Raw genomic sequence first — 26,384 nt, 5'->3', positions numbered from 1 at the left:
AGACCGACACAGAAATTGGGACCTTTTGGATCAAAATTCAGACCTGATTTTGACCGTTCATTTTGATCTAAATGTAGATTTGAATTTGGACCGAAATTGGGACTTAAATTAAAGCTTCAATTTGATTTGGTCACTTAACTTGTGCCTTGACTTGTGATCTAAATCGGCATCTACCCTCGAACCTAAATTAGGATCTTTTGGACTTAAAACCAGGCGTTAATTTTGACCTATATTTGGACTCCAATTGGAACATAAAATGGAATCATAACTTGTACTTTAATTGGGACCAAATTGTAACCTAAAATAGAACCTTCATAGGGAGTTCAACTTGTACTTGAACTTTGACTTAAAGTTGGACTTCAATTTGGGACCTAATTTGGATCTAAACTATACAAGAACATAAATTAGAACTTTTTTGACGAAAACTGAGATTTACCTTTAGACATAAAAGCGAAGCCTTGTGCTTAAATGACTTTCTAAGACTTGACCCTTCTTTATCAACAGACTTTGCGGCCGGCAAAGTAGAAGAACAGGACAGTTACGGGGCTAGTATAACAATCCTACAGGCTCTATCTAGCTCCACCACCTAGCCAAGATTCGAATATACGGCGACTGGCTTGTTAGATCAGCATCGTACCTCAAATCTAACTAGGTTGGGTGGTAACTGGGACATAAATTGGTACCCGAATTTGGATCCTAATTGTGCCCAAAAAATTGGATTTTAATTTTCACTCAAATTAGAACCTAAATTCCATCTTAAATTTGGACCTAAATTTGACTTGATTTGAAATATAAATTGAGACATAAATATAAACCATCATTACGACTACATTTTACAGCTACCTTGTAACTTTAATTGGAATCCTAAATAGTGCCCATACGGACCTACGAATGAACCTAAATTGGAATTAAAATTAAAAGCAAAATAAGGATCCAAATAGGAAGTTAACTTACGACCTAAATTGAGACCCATGATTGGATCCTAAATTATGATTAAAGTTAGGACCTTAATTGGGAGTTTACTTTGGATCCAAACCTTGATTATAATTTGGACGTAAAATTGGACTTCGATAAATTGGGAGCTTAGTTTGGACATAAACAGAAAACTAAATTAGGGCTATATAGACCAAAAGTTAGACCTAAGTTAGGACATAAATTAACAACCAACTTTTGAGCTTAATTTTGTCTTGAATATGAACCTAAATTTCAACTTAAATTTGAACCATAACTAGGGCCCAATTAGGAACTTAACTTAACTACTAAATTATGATCTAAATTAGGACTTCAATTGGGAGTTTAATTTGGACCCAAACCTTAAGAAAAATTTGGACGTAGAATTGGACTTACATTTGGAATAAAATTTGGAACTTAGATGGGACCTACATTGAAACCTTAGTTGGGAGCTTAGTTTGGACCTAAACAGGATCTACATTGAGACCAGGCAGACCAAAATTGAGACCTAAATTTGAACATGAATTGACACTGGTACTGACTTTATCGCTGTCAAACGTAAGCTCTTTTTTGATTAAAGCAGAGGAGCGTTTGGTGCGAAAAATGTTAGACTGAATACTGGGCAAGTTTCGATCTGCGGCTAAAAATATTGGGCTTAGCGTGGCACCGGGACTGGTACCTTATACCTAAAGTGAAACCTAAATTTTGACTTAAATTTAGACCTAAATAGGGATTTTAATTTTGCCCATAATAACCCATACGGACCTACAATTCGACTAAAATTTGGACCTAAACTGTGACTTAAATTTAAAGCATAATCAGGATCCAAATAGGAACATAATTTTTAACCAAAATTGAGAAAAGATTAAAACCTTAATTGGGACCGTGACTTAAACCTTAACTTTGGCTTCAGATCTTAAATAGAACCTTTAAGAATAAAATTAAGACTTACGGTTGGACATAAATTGATACCCAAATTGAGACCTAAATTTTATCTTAAACTAGCTGACCCGACAAACTTCGTATTGCCACAAATTAACCTGTGTTGTACATAAATCATGAATCTCGGATGATCTTTGTCACAATCTCGAGTTTTGCAAGCCCCCCAGCGGGCGGCGCTTCCGGAGGCGGGTCACCGGCAACACTCGCGACCGTCTCGTCCTGAATGATCTAGTGTTACTATAGATTGTTTTTGTGGTTTAATGGAAGAGTCTCGAATTTCTCGAGTTCGATTAGTTTTTGAGTTTCGCAAAAATTTCTCCATATCCCCCTACCATAGGAGTGAGAGGTCTCTAACTATCGTAAAATAAATTCAAGACTCCAAAATCTCCCACATGCCAAATTTGGTTCCATTTGATTGATTAGTTCTCGAGATAAGAGGAAATTTGCATTTCATTTGTATAGAAGCCCACCCTCTTAAAGGGGAGATGGGCCATAACTCGCTTTCTAAAGAAGAGAGGGGTCTCAATTCACCATAGAAAAAAATCTTGCGTCCAAAACCACTTACATGTCAAATTTGGTTCCATTTGCTTGATTAGTTCTCGAGTTATGAGGAAATTTGTTTTTCATTTGTATAGGAGCCCCCCCCCTTAAAGTGGGAAATCCATAGAAAATATACCATAGAAAATATTCTTGCCTACTAAAACACCCGCATGATAAATTTGGTTCCATTTGCTTGATTAGTTCTAGAGTTATGAGGAAATTTGTATTTCGTTTGTATGAGAGCCCCCCCTCTTAAAAAGGTAAGGGGTTCTAATTTATCATAGAAAAAATGGTTGCCTCCAAAAACACCCACATGCCAAATATGGTTCCATTTCCTTGATTAGTTCTCGAATTATGAGGAAATTTGTATTTCATTTGTGTAGAAGCACCCCCTCTTAAAGTTGGGAGGGGTCCTAATTCACCATAGAAAATATTTTTGCCTCCAGAAACCTCCACATGCCAAATTTGGTTCTATTTGCTTGATTGGTTCTTGAGTTATGAGGAAATTTGAATTTCATTTGTATAGGAGCCCCCCTTCCTAAAGCGGGTAGGGGTCCCAATTCATCATAGAAAAACTTTTGTCTCCAAAAACACCCACGTGCCAAATTTGGTTCCATTTGCTGAATTAGTTCTCGAGTTATGAGGAAATTTGTATTTCGTTTGTATAGGAGCCCCCCTCTTAAAGTTGGGAAGGGTCCTAATTCGCCATAGAAAATATTCTTGCCCTCGAAAACTTTCACATGCCAAATTTGGTTTCATTTGCTTGATTAGCTCTCGAGTTATGAGGAAATTTGTATTTCATTTGTATAGGAGCCCCCCTTCCTAAAGTGAGAAGGGGTCCCAGTTCATCATAGAAAAAAAATTTGTCTCCAAAAACACCCACGTGTCAAATTTGGTTCCATTTGCTTAATTACTTCTCGAGTTATGAGGAAAATTGTGTTTCTTTGGTACAGGAGCCCCCCCTCTTAAAATGGGGAGGAGTCCTAATTTACTATAGAAAATATTCTTGCCCTCGAAAACCTTCACATGCCAAATTTGGTTCCATTTGCTTGATTAGTTCTCGAGTTATGAGGAAATTTGTATGGAAGCCCCCCCCCCCCTTTTTAAAGAGGAGAGGAGTTATAATTCCCCTTATAAAGAGGGGAGGGGTCTCAATTTACCATAGAATAAATTCTTGTCACCGAAAACACCCACATGCCAAATTTTGTTCTATTTGCTTGATTAGTTGTCGAGTTATGCAGAAATGTGTGTTTCATTTGCATGGGAGCCCCCCCCCTCTTAGTGGGGGGAGGGGTTTCTAACAATCACTAAAACCTTTCCTTGCCCCGAAAAACCTCTACATGCATATTTTCATGCCGATTGGTTCAGTAGTTTTCGATTCTATAAGGAACATACGGACAGACAGACAGAAATCCTTCTTTATAGGTATAGAGTTAATTTTTTTTAATTTTGACTAGTATTTGGAATTAAATTTTGCTAGAATTGAAACCTTAAGAGATATATTTGAACCATTATAAGGAGCCAATTGGAGACTTTAATTGGGACCCTAAATTGGGACATCTTGGACCTAAATTTTAACCTTAAATTTAGACATAAGATCAGATCTTAATTTGAACCCATTTTTTCCAGTGTGGACTCGTCACTGCGACCAGTATCATGTGATATCACCTGGGTGTTTGCTGTATAACATGCACTGCATTTCTTTGCTATAATCGTTATTGAATGAGCAATATGCCTATTAAATTTTATTCGTGCTTGTGTGTTGTGGGGTTCACCCTTCCTTCAATGCTATCAGCATCTTTGGCTCGAGTAGCACGTTCCTCACAATGTTTCAATGCTAGCTCTTGCTCCTCAATACCAGTACTGTCTCCAATTACAGCCATCCCTGGCAAGGATCTGACCAGCACATTTTACTATAACAGTGACTTTTTTGCACTATCAAGAGTGCTTTCATGGGAGTCATAGAGAATTCAGCAATGAAGGGTAATGAGGGACCTGAGAATAAATCCATGCTAAAGTCACTTGGCAACAAATGACCTGAACCTACCCATATTTGAACCCGAATTGGAACCTAAATTGGGACCTTCATTGGGATTTTAATTGCGACTCAAATTAGGGCCTAAAATGGAAGCTTAAACTGGACATAAATTTAGATATAAGTTTGGACCTAATTTGAAACCTATATTGAGACCTAAACTTGGACATCCATTTCCACCCTAAAGCCTTATTTTGAACGAAATTGTGACCAAATTGGCACCCAAATTTGTATCTAAATTCGAGCCTGAATTAGGACTGTAATTTAAGTCTGAGTTCGGACCTAAATTTTGACTTAAATTTGGATCTTAATTGTGACCTGAAGTTGGATTTGAATTCAGGATAAAATTTAGACCTGAATTTGAATTTGATTTGTACGTAAATTAGGACCTTAATTGGTAGCTAAATTTGGATCATATTTAGGACCTAATTTGGTTTGTGACTTAAGTTAGGGTCATTTCGACTTGAATTTAGACCATTGTGTAGACCTTAATTTTGATCAAAATTTATGGGGGAAGTCACCATCACCTCAAGGGTTTCCCATTGTATGCAAGTAGAATTGCTGCAGAATCGAATTTATCTACCCAGCAACTTTCATGTCAATGCTGTTCGTGAAGGACCAAAAGGGGCTGGGTGGATCTATAAGCAATGTCGCTTATATGATTCCACGGGAATATAAGACACTGATTCCAGCATAGACTTCCGGTTTCTAGATACATAACTTCGCCGTGCAAACTTATCTTGCATGATGATTTGTGTGCTAGAGGGCGCGTCAAAATCCTCTCCGACCTTAAATGACTTGGACTGGTTACCACATCCCTCATCCAGTCTTCGATTCATTCGATACCCTGATGCTCCTTCCCATTTACGATAATGATGGTATATAAATGGGAATGTAATAAAATATGTGTTATATGAATATACATTATATGAAGATATATGGACAAAAGTAGAACAATCTCACCAGTAGCCCTTCGAATGGAATAGAGTTGCATCATTTGAGTTTCCATGAGTGCTTCCATTATTAATCTAATTTTTTCTTCTTGTATCCATGAGCATTATTCAAACTTTTTTTCGGCCAGAGTTTTCACTGTACACTGTTTGTTTAAAGCACCTCTCATGAGCTAAAACGAGACAAATAATTAAAATGTTAAGCTTATCTACTAACAAGGTCATGTGGCTCAGCCGTCACCCAAACTCGCAGTTTTGAGATCAGGCTACTTGGCTTGGCTTGGCTACTCAATAGAGCATTACCCGGTAAGGCCACGTGGAGGCGCTAGGTAGGAGCTTGGGATGGCTGGAAGGTTTTGCTAGAAAAACTTTTTTCCCATAAATAACTCTTTTTGCAATGTATGGAAGACTTGTCCAAGGTAACGATTCCAAGTATTATTACTTTCCTTTAGGGGTATTCATGATTTCATAAAACCGCTACTTAGTCAAACTATGAGCTCTACCACAACTTCGTGATGATCGCTATAAAACTGCCTTCGGACCGAAGCGTCCATTTTTTCAGATGATTTTTAACCTCTATAAGAATCAGATATCACATCAGAGCTCATAGCTCAAGTAGTCTTCTCACGGTCTGCTGAAACCTGCAGTAAAACCGTTTATAGTTTTCGATGCTTGACAGCTACCGCCATAATTTAATGAAGTTTTCGGTTAAAAAGCTATAAAGCGTATAGTTTACTCAAATAAAAAGCAAAATCATTTAGCCAGCTTTAAAAATACATCCGCGAGCAGAAAAGTAGAAGTTTTACTGTCAGATCATCCTGACCGATTTGGTTCATTGCAACCATAATAAAACAGAATAATTAATAAATTTTCAGCAGTCTCCTGAGTTGTGCGGCATATGCGCGTTAAATTTAATCGCGGATAATAATATGACAGGTAGTTAAAATCAACGTGCCATCGAAATATTGCAAATTTTGAACACTAAATGTTTTATCAAAATAAATGTATTCAGTATTCAGTCAAACTGAATCTCTAGCAAAATCATGAACATGAACATGACATGAAAACTGATGGACAATAACTTTCTTTCTGCAACACACGTTGCTTTGATCAATTTTTGCTTGCGACCTAGAAAATATTAAGGTTAGTCAAGAGAGGTTTTCTGATGTTTAAATTTGTTTTTCACCCCCGCGTGGTTACCCTTGACGATCACCGAAATTTTCAAAGCGGAAACTGTTGAATGTATAAATAACCAATCGTACCGTGCACTTCTGTTCTACCTACAAACTGTGAAAACTAGATCGCATATTTTAACTCACCTTGGAAAATACTAGAATATTTATGGCAATATCGCCTCGCATAAAAAAATGATTTCGGTGTTGAACTTCTAATATTCTCTAATAGAGCAGCAAGCTCAATTCTGATTGGTGCGCCATTGAAGCAGTGTTTATTGAGAACTTTTACGACATATCTGGTGGAAGCACGAACTTATCGAACTTATTGAACACCCTGTAAGTAGTTTCTGACTTGTATCATCTTGGATTCTAAGATTTCTGAACGGCCTATTTTGGAAAACTGATTTTTAGTTTTTTAAAAACCTTCTTTTTATCAGTGTAGAAATTCATTTTTGTTTTTTTAGTATTTTTTTTTAAACTCAGCATATTTCCTAAGTCACCCATAGATTATTTTTTGTAGATGTTGCAATTTGCAGTATATAATTTTATAAACAAAAAGAGAAAACAATTAATTGCTTTCCAGAAGTTAGTCTAGATCAGTTTTGGAAAAATTAAGCATGCAGGGTTGCTTATTCACATGGACTCTACATACACCAGCACTACATACATACCGCCTACTTGGCTTCGAGGTACGATGCTGGTCTAACAAGCCAGTCGTCGCATGTTCGAATCTCGGCTAGACGGTGCTTGCTTGATAGAGTCAGTAGGATCGTTACACTGGCCCCGTAATTTTCCTGTACTCTAAACAGCCGGCTGCGAAGTCTGTCGATAAAGAAGGGTAATGTCTAATGACGGTTTAAGCCCACGACTTTGCTACATACACCAAGTGTAATTGAATTCTGAGTAGGGCATGCCAACCTCTGGTAGAGTTAGCGTGAAATCCTTCACTGAACCCCCATTAAACCGGGTAATACTAATTCAAAAGCCGTAGAATAAAAACTATTAATAAAATTCATTTGAGAAATATCAAGAGAGAAAATATCAGCGATTTCGTGCCGCGATGAATTCACAAAAGGGCCATTTTGATCATAAAGACCATCCCCAGCTAGCATTGTTACATGTGTATAAAAGATAAAAACCGGCATTACGTACATATATACATGCTAATAAATCGTATTTGAGGCGCAAAATTGGAATCCGTGCTATTTTGGAGGCGATATACGTGATGAGGAATGAACATACAAATTTAATCGGTATAAGTAATCATATACGACAATATCAGATTAATCTCGACCCGCTTCGTACTGCTATACGATTCTGTGTTGAAAATCGTATGTATATCAGCTATACGACTAAAAATCACCTTAAGCGGACTTTATTAAGCTTTAGTTACAATTCCGGAATTTGTTAAGAGTTATTTACGATAACTTTCGGTTATTGATGTACGATTTGGTGCTATCTGGGTCATAAGTAAGTAATAAAACCCAAATTGTTACTTGGGAAGTGTGCTACTAGTGAAGTTTTGTTCGTTGCTAAGCACTTTAATGGGCACATGGATTGTCCTACTTTACTGGAACAGCCCAATCTCTATGTCTCAGAACGAGCTCTTCGAAGAACGAAGAACTGCTTCCATCCCGAGGCCAAGAGAGTCAACTACAGTCTGTTGAACCCAATAAGGTACATGGTAGCCCAGTTCAATACAGTCTACATAACATTCGATGTCGGAATCTCCATCGATATTTTAAATAGATGATTCTCGTCTTCGAAACTCGGGAGAAGTGTTAAGTGTTGCTTTGTGTTTGTAATTGTATTTAAGTTTCTAGTGTTATTGTTATTAGTATTGTGTACTCTGTGTCCAATGAATTTTTAAATAAATGACAAATGACAAACACCATCTAGAATCTAGTGCAATTCAGCGTCAAACTAGATGATAAATATTGCTACCAACTATTTAACAGCACTTTTCTTTCTTTTTGTTTGAATAGTTGTATACTTTAACATGATATTACATATTCTCGTACTTGTACAATAACGATGGTAATCCAAAGCCAACACCACTAATGGCAGTCAGTTTCAATAACCTGAACTGGTCGTTAGCGAAAAATCCCTCAACTTTTCCATTCGCAATAGCCGTCAATCGCTTTCTGCTGCAATTTCCGCTCAGTCTAAGTCACTAGTGTGAAGGATTTCTTTGTTATCCTTGCTAGTCACTCTGACAGCTGCGATGCGGTGGTGTGGTGGAGTCATTCCGCCACGGCACACGACACGGCACGGCACGGCACGACACAAATGGGCAACAAATAATGTACGCGGCAGCGGCGGTGTAATCGCATTCGGCTTTTCTCCACCAGCCAGCCAGTACTGACAGTAGCTGGTAGGTAAGTAGCTTTTGCGAGTAATGCGTGTACCATTATTACCGACAGCCCGGGCCCCGGGGCAAGGACTTGACTGACTGCGGCTGGTCCTGGGTGGGTGACTGTGTCACACATCGCCCGTCATCGTTACGTGCTTGCCTGCGTGGTCTATGAGTAGTGGAGAGGCACAGTGACGGATGGAGTAATGGAATCCTTTCTTGTACGGCATTTGCTGCCAACAATTGGCAGCGCTGTAGAACTGAGAAAGGCTTCAAAGCTTCAAGTGAGCAGTGTAACTTGATGTTTCTTATTCTTTAAACATTCTTGAAACGACGTTTGCTTTAAGAAGTACAGAAACAATCTAACATATGAAAGTTTTATTCTTGAAAAATATGAAGATTTTGTACTTTGCATTCATTTTTTCAATTTATTTGCATCTATACTATGTTTTGAATGCATAACATAGCATTCTTGGTAATGCTAATGCGAAATAAATAATACATTATCATTCAGTTTTGGGTACAAGAAAATTCTTGGGGATCACACATTCCAACAAAGCCATTCTTACTTTCTCAAAATTTATTCATCTGAGAAGTGAAATCCACGGATGTTTATGGTACACAAGTCGGAGACAAAAATATACGGAATCGTTGGTAGCTCGACTAAAGGTACGTATAAATCGTTAAAAAATAAACTATGCAACACAGCTCAGACAGATCGTTCCATCCGACATCGTGTTGAAACCCGGCTGGAAATTCAAGCGCCAGGTGCCACGTTAGGTTTAATACCTTTTCTGTTTCGCACCCTTGCGAGTTGATTCGATAAACGGTGCAGAATGATGGTGTTAATGGAGAAAAGTATACTGAAAACAAAAAAAAAACAGAAACTTGTCAATTGATGACTCCGGAGATAAGTGTCCATGCTTTTCAGTGTCGTCGTCTCGGTCGGTCGGTCGGTCGGTCGGTGACTTAAAACTGGTAGCATATAAGTTCATCAGAACGGCACTATTAGCTGCCATCATGTTTTATCCTAAGTTTTACGATTTGATGTGAAGCGAAACGAAGCGAGACCTAAATGGACTGGAATGACACGGTACGATGCTGTGTGCGAATCGATGGGATGCATGAAAAATGGCGATCCTTGCAAATCTGCACGATGCACTTATAGTTTATTGCTAGCTAATGGTTGGGAAATAAAATGGTTTATGTTATCCAGGTTATCTTTTCAGTTGTTTTATGTGGATACAAGAGTAATTGGGATCAGTTTTAGGGGTCCATGAATCTAAAATTCAAATTGTTGTTTCAAAATTATAAACTGTATTCTTCCCATTCGCTCCCTTCAACCTAAGAACCAAACCAGCAGTAGAACTGAACAGTTTTTCTCCGTGAAACCAGAAATTCGACTCCATCATAAATAGCATAATTGCATTCGACACTGAACATATTTATGTGGGTTTTGGCGCAAAATAATACCCAAAAACCGTCAATGAAAGTTTGGCTTTGGCAACGCCAAAATCCAATATAACCTAAATCGTGGGCCGCTCCCACATGGTCCAAAGCTCCAGTACAATCCAACCTGTTTCCACGCTTTCGTGAACGGACCGAGATGCTCACAGAGCGACGAAATCCGGCCACCGACTAGGTAGCCACAGGCTAGTTATCCTCAGACGGTGGAACCTTTTCCGGCTCGCTTTTCCACTCAAATTTTAGCCAGAAAACGGTTCGTTTTCAATCATCTCCAGCCTCCTATACTCAGTCGTCATCGACGACAACGACAACTACGACGCTTTCAGCACATATCAACTCACAGCATGTACCTACCTACCAGCCGGCAAACATCCTGTTTCATTTCGGTTTGTTGTGCTGGTGGGTGGGTAGCGCGCCGTAAAAATATTAGCCCGCTTGGTTTCAGGATGTTTGGCTTTCTGCTTTGCCACGATTGAAGCGCTAGCGCTGAGACACCGTCGGAATCAATACCCCGTGGCCGTTTCCTTTCGGTTGTGGTCTTACATAAATACTTATGCCGATCCACCCACGAATAGACGGCGCACAGTAGAAGAGTCGATATATTCTCGCTCGAGTGACAAGTGTCTCCGGCAGAGCATCCGAGATTGCATCCTGGTCCTGCTGTCTGTTGGTTCATTGCAGTAGCAGTGAAGGAAGATCAACCGTGTTTGTCGCCTGAAAGGCGTATTATTGACAATTACATTTTTAGCCACGTCCCAGGAAGTCTGTAGTTTGACCTAAATCAACTGTTTTTGAAACCGGATCCAATCGGAAAAGCAGAAAATTTGCAGCTGTAACGTGCCTATATTTAGCGACTGTCAAACGCAGTTCGCTCACGTCATCGGGTTCGAATCGACAGGAGTCACGTCAAACGTGAAAATGTCCTAGTTCTCTCCACGCTGCTGGTTGTCAGAGTCGAATTTCAGTTTATTTTCCATTCAGCTGAAATAAACTCCGACGATGACTGTCCCGCTCCGCCGGTGCTTTCTGCCTCACCACTCATCCAACCGTTTTTAGTAGCTACGCTGAGTAACTTACACTCGGAGTAGAAACTCGATACAGGCAGTAGTTTTGCGGCAGTGAATTAATGTTTTATTGATTTTCCCTTTGTGCTGATTCACTCGGTTCGTAGCTGTTGTTTGCCTGCGAATGGGGAAAATTCGTTCGGCTACGGATTTTCCTTGCGGCCTCCGGCTGATGGTATTGGTTTGAAAAGGCTTGGAAAAAAGTGGTAGATTCTTACAAGTGCAGTTTCAAAATTATAAACTTTTGTGTAGAAAATGCAAACTGTTTGTGTAAAAATCCTGTGACTGGCTTTTTGACATTCTATTATATAAATATACTGGACTGGCTGGACCGATTTTGATGTTGATGTTGATTTTTAGTTTGAAAGTTACATTAAAAAATATGAAAAAAGTAGCGTCTCTTTCTCTCTCATATTGTATTTCTCGCTCGTTATATTTCAATAGCTCTCAATATGTAATTATATGTCTCGTCTCTCACTATTATCCATCTCGTTCATAATTACTCTTTCTATATCTCTTTTATCTCTCACTATTACTTTTGTTTTTTTGCTATCCCAAGTAACAATTCTAAGTTTTATTACGTTCCTCTAGTGGTTTTCAAGGCCAGTTTCATAAAATCGTAAATAAAACTGTGAGCTCTATCAAAACTTCGTGATAACGGCTATAAAACTGCGCTCCGACCAAGGGGCCCACTCTAATAATAATAATCTTTATTATAATCTCTTTAAGAATCAGGTTATAAGCAGCCTTATCACACTCTGCAGAGAGCAGTAATAAAACAGACTATGCTTTTCGTTGCTTGACAGCTGACGCCATAATCCAAGGAAATGTTTCGCTGGAAAAAGTTCCGATAAAAGAGATTTTTTGGCTTAATCGGCATGATCATGAATAGAATTCTATTCAGTTTAATTTTTAAGTAATTAATCGTACTTTCAAGTTCGTTTCCCAAACATAACTAGAAAGTTCGCAAAAAGTTCACTTAAGTCGTTATACAGAACACCGTTCAGTTGAAAAAAGCTTTCCTTAATGAAAGATCATCAGAAGAATAATGCCATATCAGAAGAAATATGACATGACATATAATGACTGTTTCTATACATATTAATTTATTTTTGCAACTTACCATAACACGCCACCTCAGGGGGATTTGAACTCGAGTACTCCTTTCGGTAACCTAGATGCATACCACTGCGCCGTTGTAAATATGCGATATGCATCCATTTTACTCGATGTGCTGGTTCTTCATTTACAACAGCCCCGAAACGAACTTACATGCAAGAACGGGGCTACCCTATATGGCAAAAATCCATTTGGCATGATGCCAAAAGACGGCACAATGATCATTTGGCATAACGACTTTTTGGCATAATTGATAATCTAGCCAGATTTTGTTCTTTAGTGCTTCGATCGCCTCGCAAAGAAAGAGTGATCCGTCCTTACTCGCTATCCCTCGTTCGGATCCAACTGAAGGAAAGAACTAGAGGTCAGTAAACCTAGGAAAACAAATAATCCTAGACAGATGTGATTTCTGCCCCCCCCCCCCCGTAGTGGCCGGCGCTTCCGACGGCGGGTCACCGGCGAACAGTCGCCGTTGCCTACGTCCGGCTCGCCCTGAATCATGTAGGAAAGCGAACATTAGGTCATAAAATAATGTTTGAGGAATTATGCCAAATGGCATTACGCGAAATGGCTCCTTATGGTTATGCCAATTGGCATTGTGCCAAACAGCATTATGCCAAATGACTTTATGCCAAATGGGCGGCCCCCCTCAAGAACAATTCATTGGCAAAATTCACGTCACTTGTGGCGTCAGAGATGGCGCAATGCATCAGGGTAGGCTTGCTACACGTAACGCTCAGGTTCAAATCCAGCAGCGGTATTATGATATTTTAAGTATTTTATATGGTCTATCTTAATCGCATGAAACGAATATACAGAAGTTAGGAGTAGCTAGAAGGGAGAAAAGAATAAAAATGGAACCTAAAGTGCAAAATATTTGCATTTTATTAATTTTTGACAATATTTCTTTAAAAGCTGCCTAACGTTCTATGCAGGGAACTCAAGGCAACTTCAAAGTTCGGTTAATTACCACAAGTGAAGTTGCTTAGCAAGCTATAGATCTATAAACATAAAGCTTGTTAACATTCCTTAGATACCATTAGCCGAACTCTTGGTTACTTTCAAGTTTCATGTTGAACTTTCAAGTTGCTACTGATGTTAACGGTACTTTATTGAGAATGAGGTTGCTTGGGTATAAAGCATACACCTTACTTTGGTAAAAAGCCAAATCAGTCCGCCAGCATTGTTAACTTGAAAATACATCCGTGAGCAGAAAAGTTTAACTTTTACTGTTATATCATCCGGATTGATTTGGTGTATGGCGAACATGATTAAATAACGCATAGAATAATTAATAAATTTTCAGCAATCTCCGTTGGTTTGCAGCATATGCTCAATACTTTGCAATTTTTGAAAACTGGTTGTTTTAACAAAATAAATATATTCAGTAAGTCAATCTTAATTTCTAGCAATATCATTTTGGTTACTTCCAGTGACAGGAAAACCGATTAATAAAAACTTTTGATCTGCAAAACACTTTGCTGTTTGGAATTGTTGTTTGCGAGCAAAAACAAAATACTAGAATATGGTAATATGGCCTCGCATAAAAAATGATTTCGGTCTGAACTCTAATATTGTTCCTAAAAGCAGCAATAAATCTGATTGGTAAAGCAGTAGACCAAATCAAGGTGACGCCATTTGGCAGATACTGGCGTCCTTGTTTACAAACAGACCACAGAGCGCCGCAGAGTCCGAAAAAGTTTCAGCTGTTTAAATGGTTGTTTAAAGTTTGTTGTTTAAACAGCGTTAGGACTAAATTAAACAAGCCATTATGCCTGTAAAATGTTAAAACTCACGCTACATTCGCTATAAACGAAAAACAAAATTTTCCAAAATGTAAACAAGGGCGCCAGTATCTGTCAATTGACGGTATGATGATTTGGTCTTTTACCGTTTTAATCTATACCTATAAAAATGGATTTCTGTCTGTCTGTCCGTCGGGGGTCCCATACAAATGGAACACTAATTTCTGCTTAACTCGAGAACTAATCGTGCAAATGGAAAAAGATTTGGCATGTGGGTGTTTTTAGAGACAGGATTTTTTTATGGTGAATTGAGACCCCTCCCCTCTTTAGAAGGGGAATTATGACTCCCCTCCCCATTAAGAGGTGGGGGGCTTCCATACAAATGAAATACAAATTTCCTCATAACTCGAGAACTAATCATGCAAATGGAGCCCAAGTGGAACCGTCGGAAGCGCTGGCCACTGCGGGGGACAGCACCCAGAATTTATGTACAGTACAGTTTCAGTTTTGGCAATACGAAGTTTGCTGGGTCAGGTGGCAACCGCAACAAGGTCTATTTTGATTGCTAGTCAGTCAGTCAGTCAGTCAGTCAGTCAGTCAGTCAGTCAGTCAGTCAGTCAGTCAGTCAGTCAGTCAGTCAGTCAGTCAGTCAGTCAGTCAGTCAGTCAGTCAGTCAGTCAGTCAGTCAGTCAGTCAGTCAGTCAGTCAGTCAGTCAGTCAGTCAGTCAGTCAGTCAGTCAGTCAGTCAGTCAGTCAGTCAGTCAGTCAGTCAGTCAGTCAGTCAGTCAGTCAGTCAGTCAGTCAGTCAGTCAGTCAGTCAGTCAGTCAGTCAGTCAGTCAGTCAGTCAGTCAGTCAGTCAGTCAGTCAGTCAGTCAGTCAGTCAGTCAGTCAGTCAGTCAGTCAGTCAGTCAGTCAGTCAGTCAGTCAGTCAGTCAGTCAGTCAGTCAGTCAGTCAGTCAGTCAGTCAGTCAGTCAGTCAGTCAGTCAGTCAGTCAGTCAGTCAGTCAGTCAGTCAGTCAGTCAGTCAGTCAGTCAGTCAGTCAGTCAGTCAGTCAGTCAGTCAGTCAGTCAGTCAGTCAGTCAGTCAGTCAGTCAGTCAGTCAGTCAGTCAGTCAGTCAGTCAGTCAGTCAGTCAGTCAGTCAGTCAGTCAGTCAGTCAGTCAGTCAGTCAGTCAGTCAGTCAGTCAGTCAGTCAGTCAGTCAGTCAGTCAGTCAGTCAGTCAGTCAGTCAGTCAGTCAGTCAGTCAGTCAGTCAGTCAGTCAGTCAGTCAGTCAGTCAGTCAGTCAGTCAGTCAGTCAGTCAGTCAGTCAGTCAGTCAGTCAGTCAGTCAGTCAGTCAGTCAGTCAGTCAGTCAGTCAGTCAGTCAGTCAGTCAGTCAGTCAGTCAGTCAGTCAGTCAGTCAGTCAGTCAGTCAGTCAGTCAGTCAGTCAGTCAGTCAGTCAGTCAGTCAGTCAGTCAGTCAGTCAGTCAGTCAGTCAGTCAGTCAGTCAGTCAGTCAGTCAGTCAGTCAGTCAGTCAGTCAGTCAGTCAGTCAGTCAGTCAGTCAGTCAGTCAGTCAGTCAGTCAGTCAGTCAGTCAGTCAGTCAGTCAGTCAGTCAGTCAGTCAGTCAGTCAGTCAGTCAGTCAGTCAGTCAGTCAGTCAGTCAGTCAGTCAGTCAGTCAGTCAGTCAGTCAGTCAGTCAGTCAGTCAGTCAGTCAGTCAGTCAGTCAGTCAGTCAGTCAGTCAGTCAGTCAGTCAGTCAGTCAGTCAGTCAGTCAGTCAGTCAGTCAGTCAGTCAGTCAGTCAGTCAGTCAGTCAGTCAGTCAGTCAGTCAGTCAGTCAGTCAGTCAGTCAGTCAGTCAGTCAGTCAGTCAGTCAGTCAGTCAGTCAGTCAGTCAGTCAGTCAGTCAGTCAGTCAGTCAGTCAGTCAGTCAGTCAGTCAGTCAGTCAGTCAGTCAGTCAGTCAGTCAGTCAGTCAGTCAGTCAGTCAGTCAGTCAGTCAGTCAGTCAGTCAGTCAGTCAGTCAGTCAGTCAGTTAGTTTTTCAATGATAACATTTGCATTACATTTTTTTATTCCTGAGTTAGGGCTGAAAAGTTAGGTTTTCGTAAATATTTTAACCTCATTCAAAAATTTATTGCTTATGAACCAGACAGTGTCGTGCAAACCGTTTCTTATGAAAATGTTACTAAGCTTTTTCAGCATATTAACAGATGGATTACCGATGGAAGCGAGACGGAAAAACGCGAGAGATAAAAAGAATAACTGGCATGGAAAAAAGAAAACTAAAGAAAACGTGTCAGAATGGGATGGAAAACAAGACATAAAAAGAGAAAAAATCTGGAAAGGATAAAAACGGAAGAGAAAAAGAAGAAAAACGAGGTGAAAAGAGAAAACTGGACAAGAAAAAAGAAGGGAAAAAGAGGAAAAACGAGGAAAATGAGAGAGAAATTGAAGACTAACAGGACAAAGGAAAAAATGCAGCAGAAAAGAAAGCAGGAAAATAATGAAAACAAGACAAATGTGATAAAGGAAAACAATGTGGTAAAGGAGAAAAAGTTGGACATATTATGAGGAAGAATCGAACAGAAGCTATAAAAAAGGGTTTTAACTAAACAGGCCTGACTATGAGAAAAAAGACGAAAAACGGAACTGAAAAGAAAAAAAATCAGGATTGAAAAGGAGAACAGGAAAAAAAGAAACGAAATGAAGAACTAAGAAATGGCATAAAAGTGAGAGAGAGTAGGAGGGAAAGGGATAAGAGACAAACGGGAAATAAGAAGGGAAGTTGAGACAAAAAAACAGGTAAATAGGCAGAAAAAGAACCATTCGGGAAAATAGGACAACTTACAAAAGGAAACGCACCAAAGAAAAATGTAAAACGAGAGAGAAAAGGTACAATAAAACAAAAAAACAAAAACAACAAAAAAGGAAACCGGGAGAGCAAAGGGAAATAAGGAGGGAAAACAGAATGAACTAGAGAAAAGAAGAAAAAACGCGGTAAAAAAGACGAAAAATGAGAAGGAAAGAAGGTAAAAAGAATTAAAAAAGGAAATTAAAAAGAGGAGAAAAACTCTGGAAAACGGAAAAAATAACAAAAAAAACCATGAAAAACCTTTGTTATATAGTATAACAAAGGTAAAAAGAGGAAATTCAGGACTGAAGGTTAGAAAAATTAGGCAGGAAGCGAAGAAAATGGAACAATTAAATAGGAAACAACGAACAGGAAAAAAGACAATAGAAGAAAATAAAAAACGGAAGGAAAAAGATGAAAAAACAAGCGAAACCAAGAAAGCAGCACAGTAAAAACACAACTGAACTGGTAAAGAGAAAAAACTGAACAGAAAAAGGTAAAATGTGTGAGAGAACAAGACGCAAAATGCCAATCCTAATTTCAAGTAAACTTTCGTTTCTAATTTCGTATCCATGTCCGGTTTGAAGTAAAACTTCAGTTGCAAATTAGCTCAAATCGTACAAATTTTTGTCTCATTTTTTGTCCAATGGCAAGTGATTTTATACCCAATTTCAAATCTGTTTTAATTTCAATTTTAAGTCTAATTTCAAATGGTAATTCCAAGTCTCTCTCATCTCAAATCCAATTTAAATTCAATTTATGTCAATTTTAACCCTAATTTTAATTTTAGTTATAGGTTCAATTTCTAGCGTAATTGCAAATCAAATTTTCTGTCAAATTTCAAATCAAATTTTAAGTCTAATGCCAAGTCTAATTCAATAGTAACTTTAAGTGAAATTTCAAGTGCAATTTCAAATAAAAACTTGAAATTCTCCAAGCAAAACTTTCTGTCCAATTTCAAATCCAAGTTTAAGTCAAATTTCCAGTTGAATTGGAAGCAAAGCTTCGAGCCCCAATTAGTTCTTCGAGCCAAAATTCAAGTCTAAATCTATGTCCTATGGCTAGTCCGATTCCTGAACCGAAATATTGTTTTGAAACTTGAAAATAAGGATTCGTCTTAGACGCCAATTTAGTCAATTCATCATCTATATAATAAAACCAAGTTGGTGCGATTGTTTGTAAGGGATAAACTCAAGAACGGCTGGATGGATTTGCATGATTCTTTTTTCAGTTGATGTGTTTTGGTTTGCGTCAGGTTTATATGTAAAAAAAATAATGAAAATCCACGCGAAAAGCTGGAAAATGGTAAAAAAGCCGATATTTTACTTTTCCCGCCATCCATTATATAGACGATGTTTTAGATTGCTATGATTATTATCGGTGCAAATCAGCCGACCCGCATTCAATATGAAGCAGCATCGCGACGTTGCTGCCTGGGCAAACAAACACGTTGATGAAGGTAACTTGATTGAATGGTGAACTGTGCCGAATTTTCATAGAACATCTGTTCGTTATAACAGTGCTAAACCATTAGTTAGAAATGGTGTTCTTTCCAAAATCCAAATGATTACTGCCGAATATTCATTGGAAACATGTGGAAAATGTTAATTTTTCAGTTCTTAGGACTCAACCGGCTGTCAATTTGTTTGTTGAAAAAGTAAACTCGATAGCTTTAGATAACACCTAATCCCGTTCGCTGTAGTTGATTGTCAAAATGATTATATTCAAACGAAATCTTATTCTTGCTAATAAACGATTTTATGAACTTGTAAGATTAGAAAATAATAAACGTTGTATGTGTTATGGATTCAGTTTATCAAATAGCCTAACTGCCTAGAGCTAATTCTTTCACCTCATTTATCAAATTAATGTAACTAACCAAAACTGGAAACTTTCTACATTAGGTGCGTATCTAATGCATGTTTACAAATGTTTGACTGAATAAAATATACGTAAAGCTATCTGACTGTCAAGTGAACAATATATTTTATGTACTAAAAAAATGTAAATAAAATTTTGTATTGGAAAGGAATATTGGCCGGATTAAATTGGCAGTAAAAAAGTTTTACAATGATGGTAACCCATTAGAATAAATCGTATTTGAATATTGTTAATAATTTTTTGTCTTTTTCACTTCCAACTGGACTTCTTACAAGTGCAAAAAGGCTCATGAAATACCAAAGGAATAAAGAAAACAAGAAAAAGTTTAAAGCAAAGCAAAGCTTTAATATCAAACAGAATTAAAGATCTTTATATTTATTGACATCGGATACATATCCGAATTTACACATAAAAATTACTGTGGAAATCAAAACAAAGCTCTGATTACGATAGAGGAAATGTGATCGAAAGTGTCAAAAAATTATTTGATTACTAAACCAACAATTTGCGTAAAAAACAACATGTAAAATTTCAACCTAATAATGGGCGAATGCACCTAATAATGGGCAAATAAAAAGCGTTTGAGGGCGGAAATGAAAATATAGTTGGTGGCGCAATGCTGTTCTCAAAAAGTTTTGAATATATATTGCATATCGTTAGTCGGTTAACCGCAGAAGACGAAATTAGACGCCATCGAGTTTACTTTTCCAAAAAATAAATTGACACCCAGCACAACTTCTGAGCACTGCGAATTGAAAAATCGACATTTTTTACATGTTTTAGCGGATATTTGGCAATGAATGTTATGATTTCGTAAAGATTGCTTTTCCCAACAAACATTTTATTTGAATAGTAGATTATTCAACCGTTATATAGCCAATGTTATATTAATAAGCAATTACATATTCAGCGTTTGTTAAACGTTTGTTGGGTTTTAACTAATTGCTAAACGATTGTAGAAAACAGACGTTCTGTGAAAATCCGGCATTTAATTAACCATTCCCTCAAACTTCTCAAAATAAGTACAAAACGTAACCTATACTTTGAATACATCCGCCATTAACAATTTACGTCTTTTAATACAATTGGTGGCAGTACGAAGTTTGCCGGGTCAGCTAGTTTCAAATAAATATGGGTTCTTTGGTAATATTGCAGCACTCTGTCAGTTATTGACCGGTTTTGTTAGCTAAACTATATTGCTTCCATCCTAATCCAATCCATTTCAAAATTAGACATCTTACCATTCAATGACATAGACATACATATTTAATGCTGTAATGCATCATTTCATCGTCAGCAGCCTCACGGCGGTGGCAACTGCAAATACAAAGCATCAAACATTGTTGCTATTACGATTACATGTCATCCTCGTCTAAATAATAATGCTCTAAGGCTGCAAAGAGCAATCCCAAAATAACGATAAGATCGACCGACCATTATTGCTGACATCGATGGCGGACATTAACTCAGGACTGCCGCCCGCTAGGCAACGAAATAGATTGAGTTGTAACATCCAGCCATCGCCTTGCCTCGCGAAGGCCGTCAATCGTAGAACGTGTTATTTCTGACATGATTGAAAACTTCACCTACCGCCCAACCCCCCTGCTGTCCTGTCATCAGTACACTCTACTATGAGCAATAGTAGTACGATCAATCCTTTTCGTTTGCCATTAGAGGTAGAGACTATCAATATTTGTGTTTGCCGTCACGACGCCCGCGCCGCCGTCTGTTGGTGGTGGTCGCAGTGACGGTGAAACGAAACGATTGATTTTGACGCGCAGAGTGCGCTGCTTATTTATTCATGTTTCTTGCTGCCAATTCATGGCTACCCAACCCTGATAGAGATTGGTTTCGAACGAATACGGAGTGTCATGCCGTGACCAATCACGGTGTGGTAAGTTGAACGGGTAAAGAGAAAATTGATTTCCTCTGGCACCTTTTCGTGTCGGAAACCATTTAGGATATGGGCTGTGTCATTGTTTCAAACATTGATGTTGCATGTTGTAAAATACCTAGTATAAATACTTACACGGAAGTATGATATATAAAGCACAGCCAGCCGACCGGGTGCTCCAGGAATACGTAGAACCGCTCCTGCACCGTTTTGCCTCGCCGGTGGTGGAAAACATATTTGGCTTTGAACGCTTGATCGATCGGCAGTGCAATAGGATAGTACGGATCTGGGACGCCAATTTTCTGCGACATGGGAGCTACTTCGCCACCATCGTCGCAAGGGTCGTCCCCCGGCAGCACGTCGCAAGGATCATCTCCGGTTGTCACACCGTCCAGGATGTCCGCATTGGAACGGGACCGCGAACGGCTGCGATTCTTACGCCGGATGGGCGTCGGAACGCGTCTATGATGCGGCTCAAAGCGACCCAGCTTACCCGTTCGAAACCGACGCAGGAACTTCAGTGCCCGTGGGGAGGAAGACGGTTCCGCCGTCATCTTAACGGCATTCAGCTCGGTCGTTTCCATCGCCGATTCGATATCGTCGATCATTTCATCTTCCGATCCGTGCAGTGCCTGATAGCCGGCACAGGGACTTGGTGACTGAGTGGTCGCCGTTCCCGTTCCGGTGTTTCCGAGGCCATTGCTACCGGCACTTGGGCTGGCCGATACGATCTGACCGCAGATGCTGCTGCTACTGAGCAGATTTGTTGTCTCCTTAACGGGAGATTTGAGCACACTAAGCACCAGGTCGTCGCACGCAACCCCCGCAAACTGGTGGCTGCCGCTGCCGCGATCATCGCCGAACGATCGCGAGTTGGAGGCTTGCATATGAAGGTTACTGACCTGGTGGATGTTACCATACGAAAAGTGACGTGGTTTGTTCAGATATTGCTGCTGCTGTTGTTGTTGGTGTAATTGAAGCTGATTTTTCTCTTCCTGCTGCAGCCTTAAATTTCGTGACTGCCGAAAGAGATTTTCCTGCTCGCCTCTGTTCATTGTTATCGTGGTCGTACTGAGCACAACCGACAACATTTGGCGGCAACTTCGTCCGCCACACTTCTCCACACAATCCCACACTCCTCTTTCTCACTGTTTTAAATCTATCTATCTATTGCTCTACAGTTGAACTACAATCACTACGTACACTACATCTACAACGCGGTTCGTCCCGATTGTTGCAGCACTTTTTCTTGACACGATACACTTTTACCGGATTACTGCACCAGCAGGGGCAGCACATCGCTTCGTCAGCGTCAGCCTGATGGTCACTCAAGCAAGGATTTAGCCAATTTTCCGCCACCGGCAACAGCACTGTCAACATGGTTGTTCATCGACTTTCCTCCCTTCGAGAAAAATCGCACTCTGTTTAGCTTTCATTAACTTGAAGCACTCCCCGTTACTTTTTTTTACACTACCCCCTGACCTGGCTCCTCTTGCCACTTGCACCGCTTGCACCGCACACTGTCACTGGACTGGTTGATTCCGTAGTCGTTGTCGTCGTCGGCCGCTCGCTCGTTTGCTGGTAATTACTTTTCCACTAGTCAACCGAACACCCAAAGGCCTGCTTGCCCGCCAGCCTGCGGTTGAGTGAAACCTGTTTTACGAGATAATTAGAAAAATGTTAACCAAATTAAATGTTGCGCCTGATGGACTTTTATTATCCTTTTTTTTTTGCTTTACGTTCGCTGCCACCGTTCGATGTCGGCGTCGAAGAAAATGCGAACCGGTCGTCGGCTCGATGTCACTTCAGTCGTTCGTCTTCGGTAGTCCAGTGAAGATTTTGTCTGATGGAATACTGAAGATTAGGATAATGAAGTTGGTTTGATTTTAAAGTACCCTTACTGGGATGCCCAGGAGGAGATGCATGTCCCTCCTTCTGTTTAAAGTTTTATGCCATACACAATTTATTTGCGAATGATGCTTTACATTCTATTAAATCACAGTTCTCTGTTTGTTTGTTGTAAGCTAAAATATACTCCTAGTCCAGGTGATTTGCTTTTTTAAACCCTGCAAATTTAATACTAAAGTAATTCGGGATTTTTCAAAATTAACGTACTGTTCGGGTCGAAGTCTTAGAATTTTATGAAGTTTTGTACTCAGGTGTGGTTCAACGGTTCACCAATGTCTGTGACCCACATGGCCTGGGAGAAAAAGTTGAGTTCGAGTTCGAGTCCAGTTATAATTGGCAATTAAATATTGTTTCAAAGTTGGGTTGGCTTTTGGTCACGGGTTGCGTTCAAAAATATTTTTTTCGGCTTACAGTTGACGTTTCGAAGGGCATTCCTTCATCTTCAGGATAGAATATTTAACATTAATTACAATTTAATTACTCACAACGTATACAAACATTCTTTTCTCAAGTGTGTTGTGTCATTACAATGCAGAAAGTTGTCTGTTTTTCTACATTGAAAAAACAGCACATTCAACATAGATTGTATAATGAAACTTTTTAAAATAGCTTTGCGAGACGGCAAAATGATTTAAGAAAATAGCTTGGTTCTGTCAGCGGATCCCTCAGCTTACGTAAAGAAGAACATTATACATACTAAATAAGCGTAGCTTCAATGACCGTCCCTTACCTAATTTTCCACTTTTTCCCTTCACGTCTTGTCCGGCACTCTGTACGGCACTATAAACACCTTTGTTTCATTACTTTGTTCAACCATCTCCTCCCTCAATTGTAAAAACTACCGTTATAAAAAATTAATAAAATGCCTGATCTCATTAGATAGAGAAAACACGAGGTCTACATAAGTGATATAAAAATTATACCGAAATAACATATTACTAACGCAAGAATTCACTACAGCGGGAGTAGTAATACTTGCACAGCAAATGGGCACAAAAATAAGCCGATAGCCTGAGGCATTTCATCCTAAAGCTTCTCCAAATGTTGCATGAAAGTATCCTTTCTTTGGTGCACCCCAGTAGTTTGCCTAACATGTGACCTAATGCATAGAAGTCGAAAGGATTCAAATCAGGCAAAGAGACAGGTCACTCTTTCGAAGACATTAAATCCGGAACAATGACCCCACATCAAGTCTGTGTAGCTTTTGCCTGGTGAGACGGTGCAGAATCTTGTTGGAAGCAGTGGTGCATTCTTGTTGCGTTTGTTTTGACAATGGGATGCAAATGGCGCTACAAAACATTATCGATGTAATATTCAGTGTTGATTTAACACCAGGGTCAGTGAACAGCAATGTAATCTTCAAATTTTCGGAAAAACAACCACCCTAGAAACATTCTGGAACCTTTGAACAGCCAATTTTTCCCGAAGAATATCTGATTTTATTCAGATTATTATAAAATATTTTTATGTAAAGCGCATAAAATGAAAAAGATACAGGTCTAAACGGGCCCAAAATAAAAAAGAAACAATAAAAAAAGCCAATAATGAAACAAAACATAAATCTTATAGAGTAGGGCGGGGCATAAGTGCGATGTTTGAAGTTGTCATCTATTTTCATGATATATGAAGAATGTTGTCCTTCATAATATAATATATTTTAATATATTTTATAATGAAGCAGTAACTCAATGTCTTCACATTCAACTATAAATCATCTGTGATAATAGTGTTTTGCAAAATAAATTCTTCTTTCTTCTGATCCAGTGCCGTTTCGTACTTTTACCCCACTAGCGGGGCAAAAGTGCGAAGCTCGAAACCATGAAATTAGCACAACAGTAGCTAACAAAACCATATTATCTTTAATCTGCGTTATGTTTCGATAAGGAATATTCTCAATTTGCACCTTTCCTATTTTGCGCTGGTATATTGCAGCCTCCGTTAGATCGAAACTTTTCCAAACGTTTGTTTTTTGTTTCATCAGCGGAAAAACTTTGTTTTTCTTCCCCCAACCTCTGTGGGGCACACGGTTTTCTGCAGATCTTCCATTTCTAGTATCTGTAATATAGTGCCTAATGCTGTATATAATTAGCTATACATTTTTGCTTCGTCCATGCATCGCACTTTTGCCCCGTCCGTGAACGGACTTTTACCCCGCTACGCGCTTGGCGGGGTTAGATTAAATTACGGAAAAGCAAAATATATTTTATAAATTCTTTTCACCGTATTTTCAAAACAGATATTTGAGTGATGTAAAATGCTGCTACAAATTTTCAACAAGTAATATCCTCCTGTTGATGTCGTATTTGCCGTATAACGAAAAATTACATCAAAACCGCCCTAAAATAACATTTGCACATAACTCAGCAACTATGCTTCGTAAGCAACCAAAGTTTATATTAGATTCAAGCTGTCAAAGTAGGCACCCATGCATGCCAATGTAGAAAATTTACTCGGAATCTGCACCGATAAATCATTGAATCGCACTTTTACCCCTCCTTGCTCTATATAAAAATGGATTTCTGTCTGTCTGCCCGTATGTTCCTTATACAATCGAAAACTACTAAACCGATCGGCATGAAAATTTGCATGTATTTGCAGGTTTTGGGGCCGGGGAAGGTTCTTATGATGGTTAGAGACCCCTCCCTCCACTAAGAGGGGAGTGGGCTCCCATACAAATGAAACACAAAAGTCTGCATAACTCGTGAAGTAATCAATCAACTGGAGCCAAATTTGGCATGAAAGGGTTTTTGGATGCAAGAATTTTTTCGCTGGTGATTTAGGACGCCTACTCCCTTTAGGAAGGGGGGTTCCCATACAAATGAAATCCAAATTTCCTCATAACTCAAGAACCAATCAAGCAAATGGAACCAAATTTGGCATGTGGGGGTTTTTGGAGGCAGGAATTTTTTCTATTGTGAATTATCACCCCTGCCACCTTTAAGAGGGTGGGCACCCTTATAAATGTAATACAAATGTCCTCATAACTCAAAAACTAATAAACCAAATGGAACCAAATTTGGTATTTGGGGGTTTTTGTAGGTAGGATTTTTTTCTATGGTCAATTAGGACCCCTCTCCTATTTTGGAGGGGGGCTCCCATACAAATGAAATACAAACTTCCTTATAACTCGAGAACTAATCAAGCAAATTGAACCAAATTCGGCATGTGTGGGTTTCTTTTTTTTTTTTTTTTTTTTTTCCATGTTGGGTATTTTTATCACTGCGACCATTTGTTTGATCTATTGTGATATATCCCCCGTTTTATTATAGCTATGTTGTCAAGATGACGTACCACTATCAGAAGTGATCGTCATTGTTTGACTAATAGCATTTGTCCAGCCCGGTGATGCACTTCGGATGAAGTGCACTACTGCGCTGGGAGTTGTTCTCCAAATATCAGAGGGTTCTAACAGCCCTCTTTCAAAGAACCTTAATCTTTTATTGAGAATTGCCGGACATCGGCATAACAGGTGTTCCGAGTCTTCTTTTTCTATGCCACAGAAGCGACATATATCATCTTGAAGTT

General features: G+C 39.2%; 1 protein-coding gene across 1 annotated transcript in view; it reads right to left on the bottom strand.

Annotated features, from left to right (window-relative positions):
* Nucleotides 1-22,042, bottom strand: part of LOC128733908 (potassium voltage-gated channel subfamily KQT member 1-like) — a 126,390-nt gene extending 104,348 nt beyond the window's left edge. Inside the window, exon 1 of the mRNA XM_053827774.1 lies at nt 21,087-22,042. Within this exon, the coding sequence (XP_053683749.1) occupies nt 21,087-22,042 (956 nt within the window). The remainder of the gene's footprint in view (nt 1-21,086) is intronic.
* Nucleotides 22,043-26,384: the final 4,342 nt, after the last annotated feature.

Source organism: Sabethes cyaneus, chromosome 2 (assembly GCF_943734655.1).
Source record: "Sabethes cyaneus chromosome 2, idSabCyanKW18_F2, whole genome shotgun sequence".
Classification (NCBI taxonomy): Eukaryota; Metazoa; Arthropoda; class Insecta; order Diptera; family Culicidae; genus Sabethes; species Sabethes cyaneus.
The sequence above is the reverse complement of the archived record's forward strand: the minus strand, read 5'-3'. Positions and strand labels throughout refer to the sequence as shown.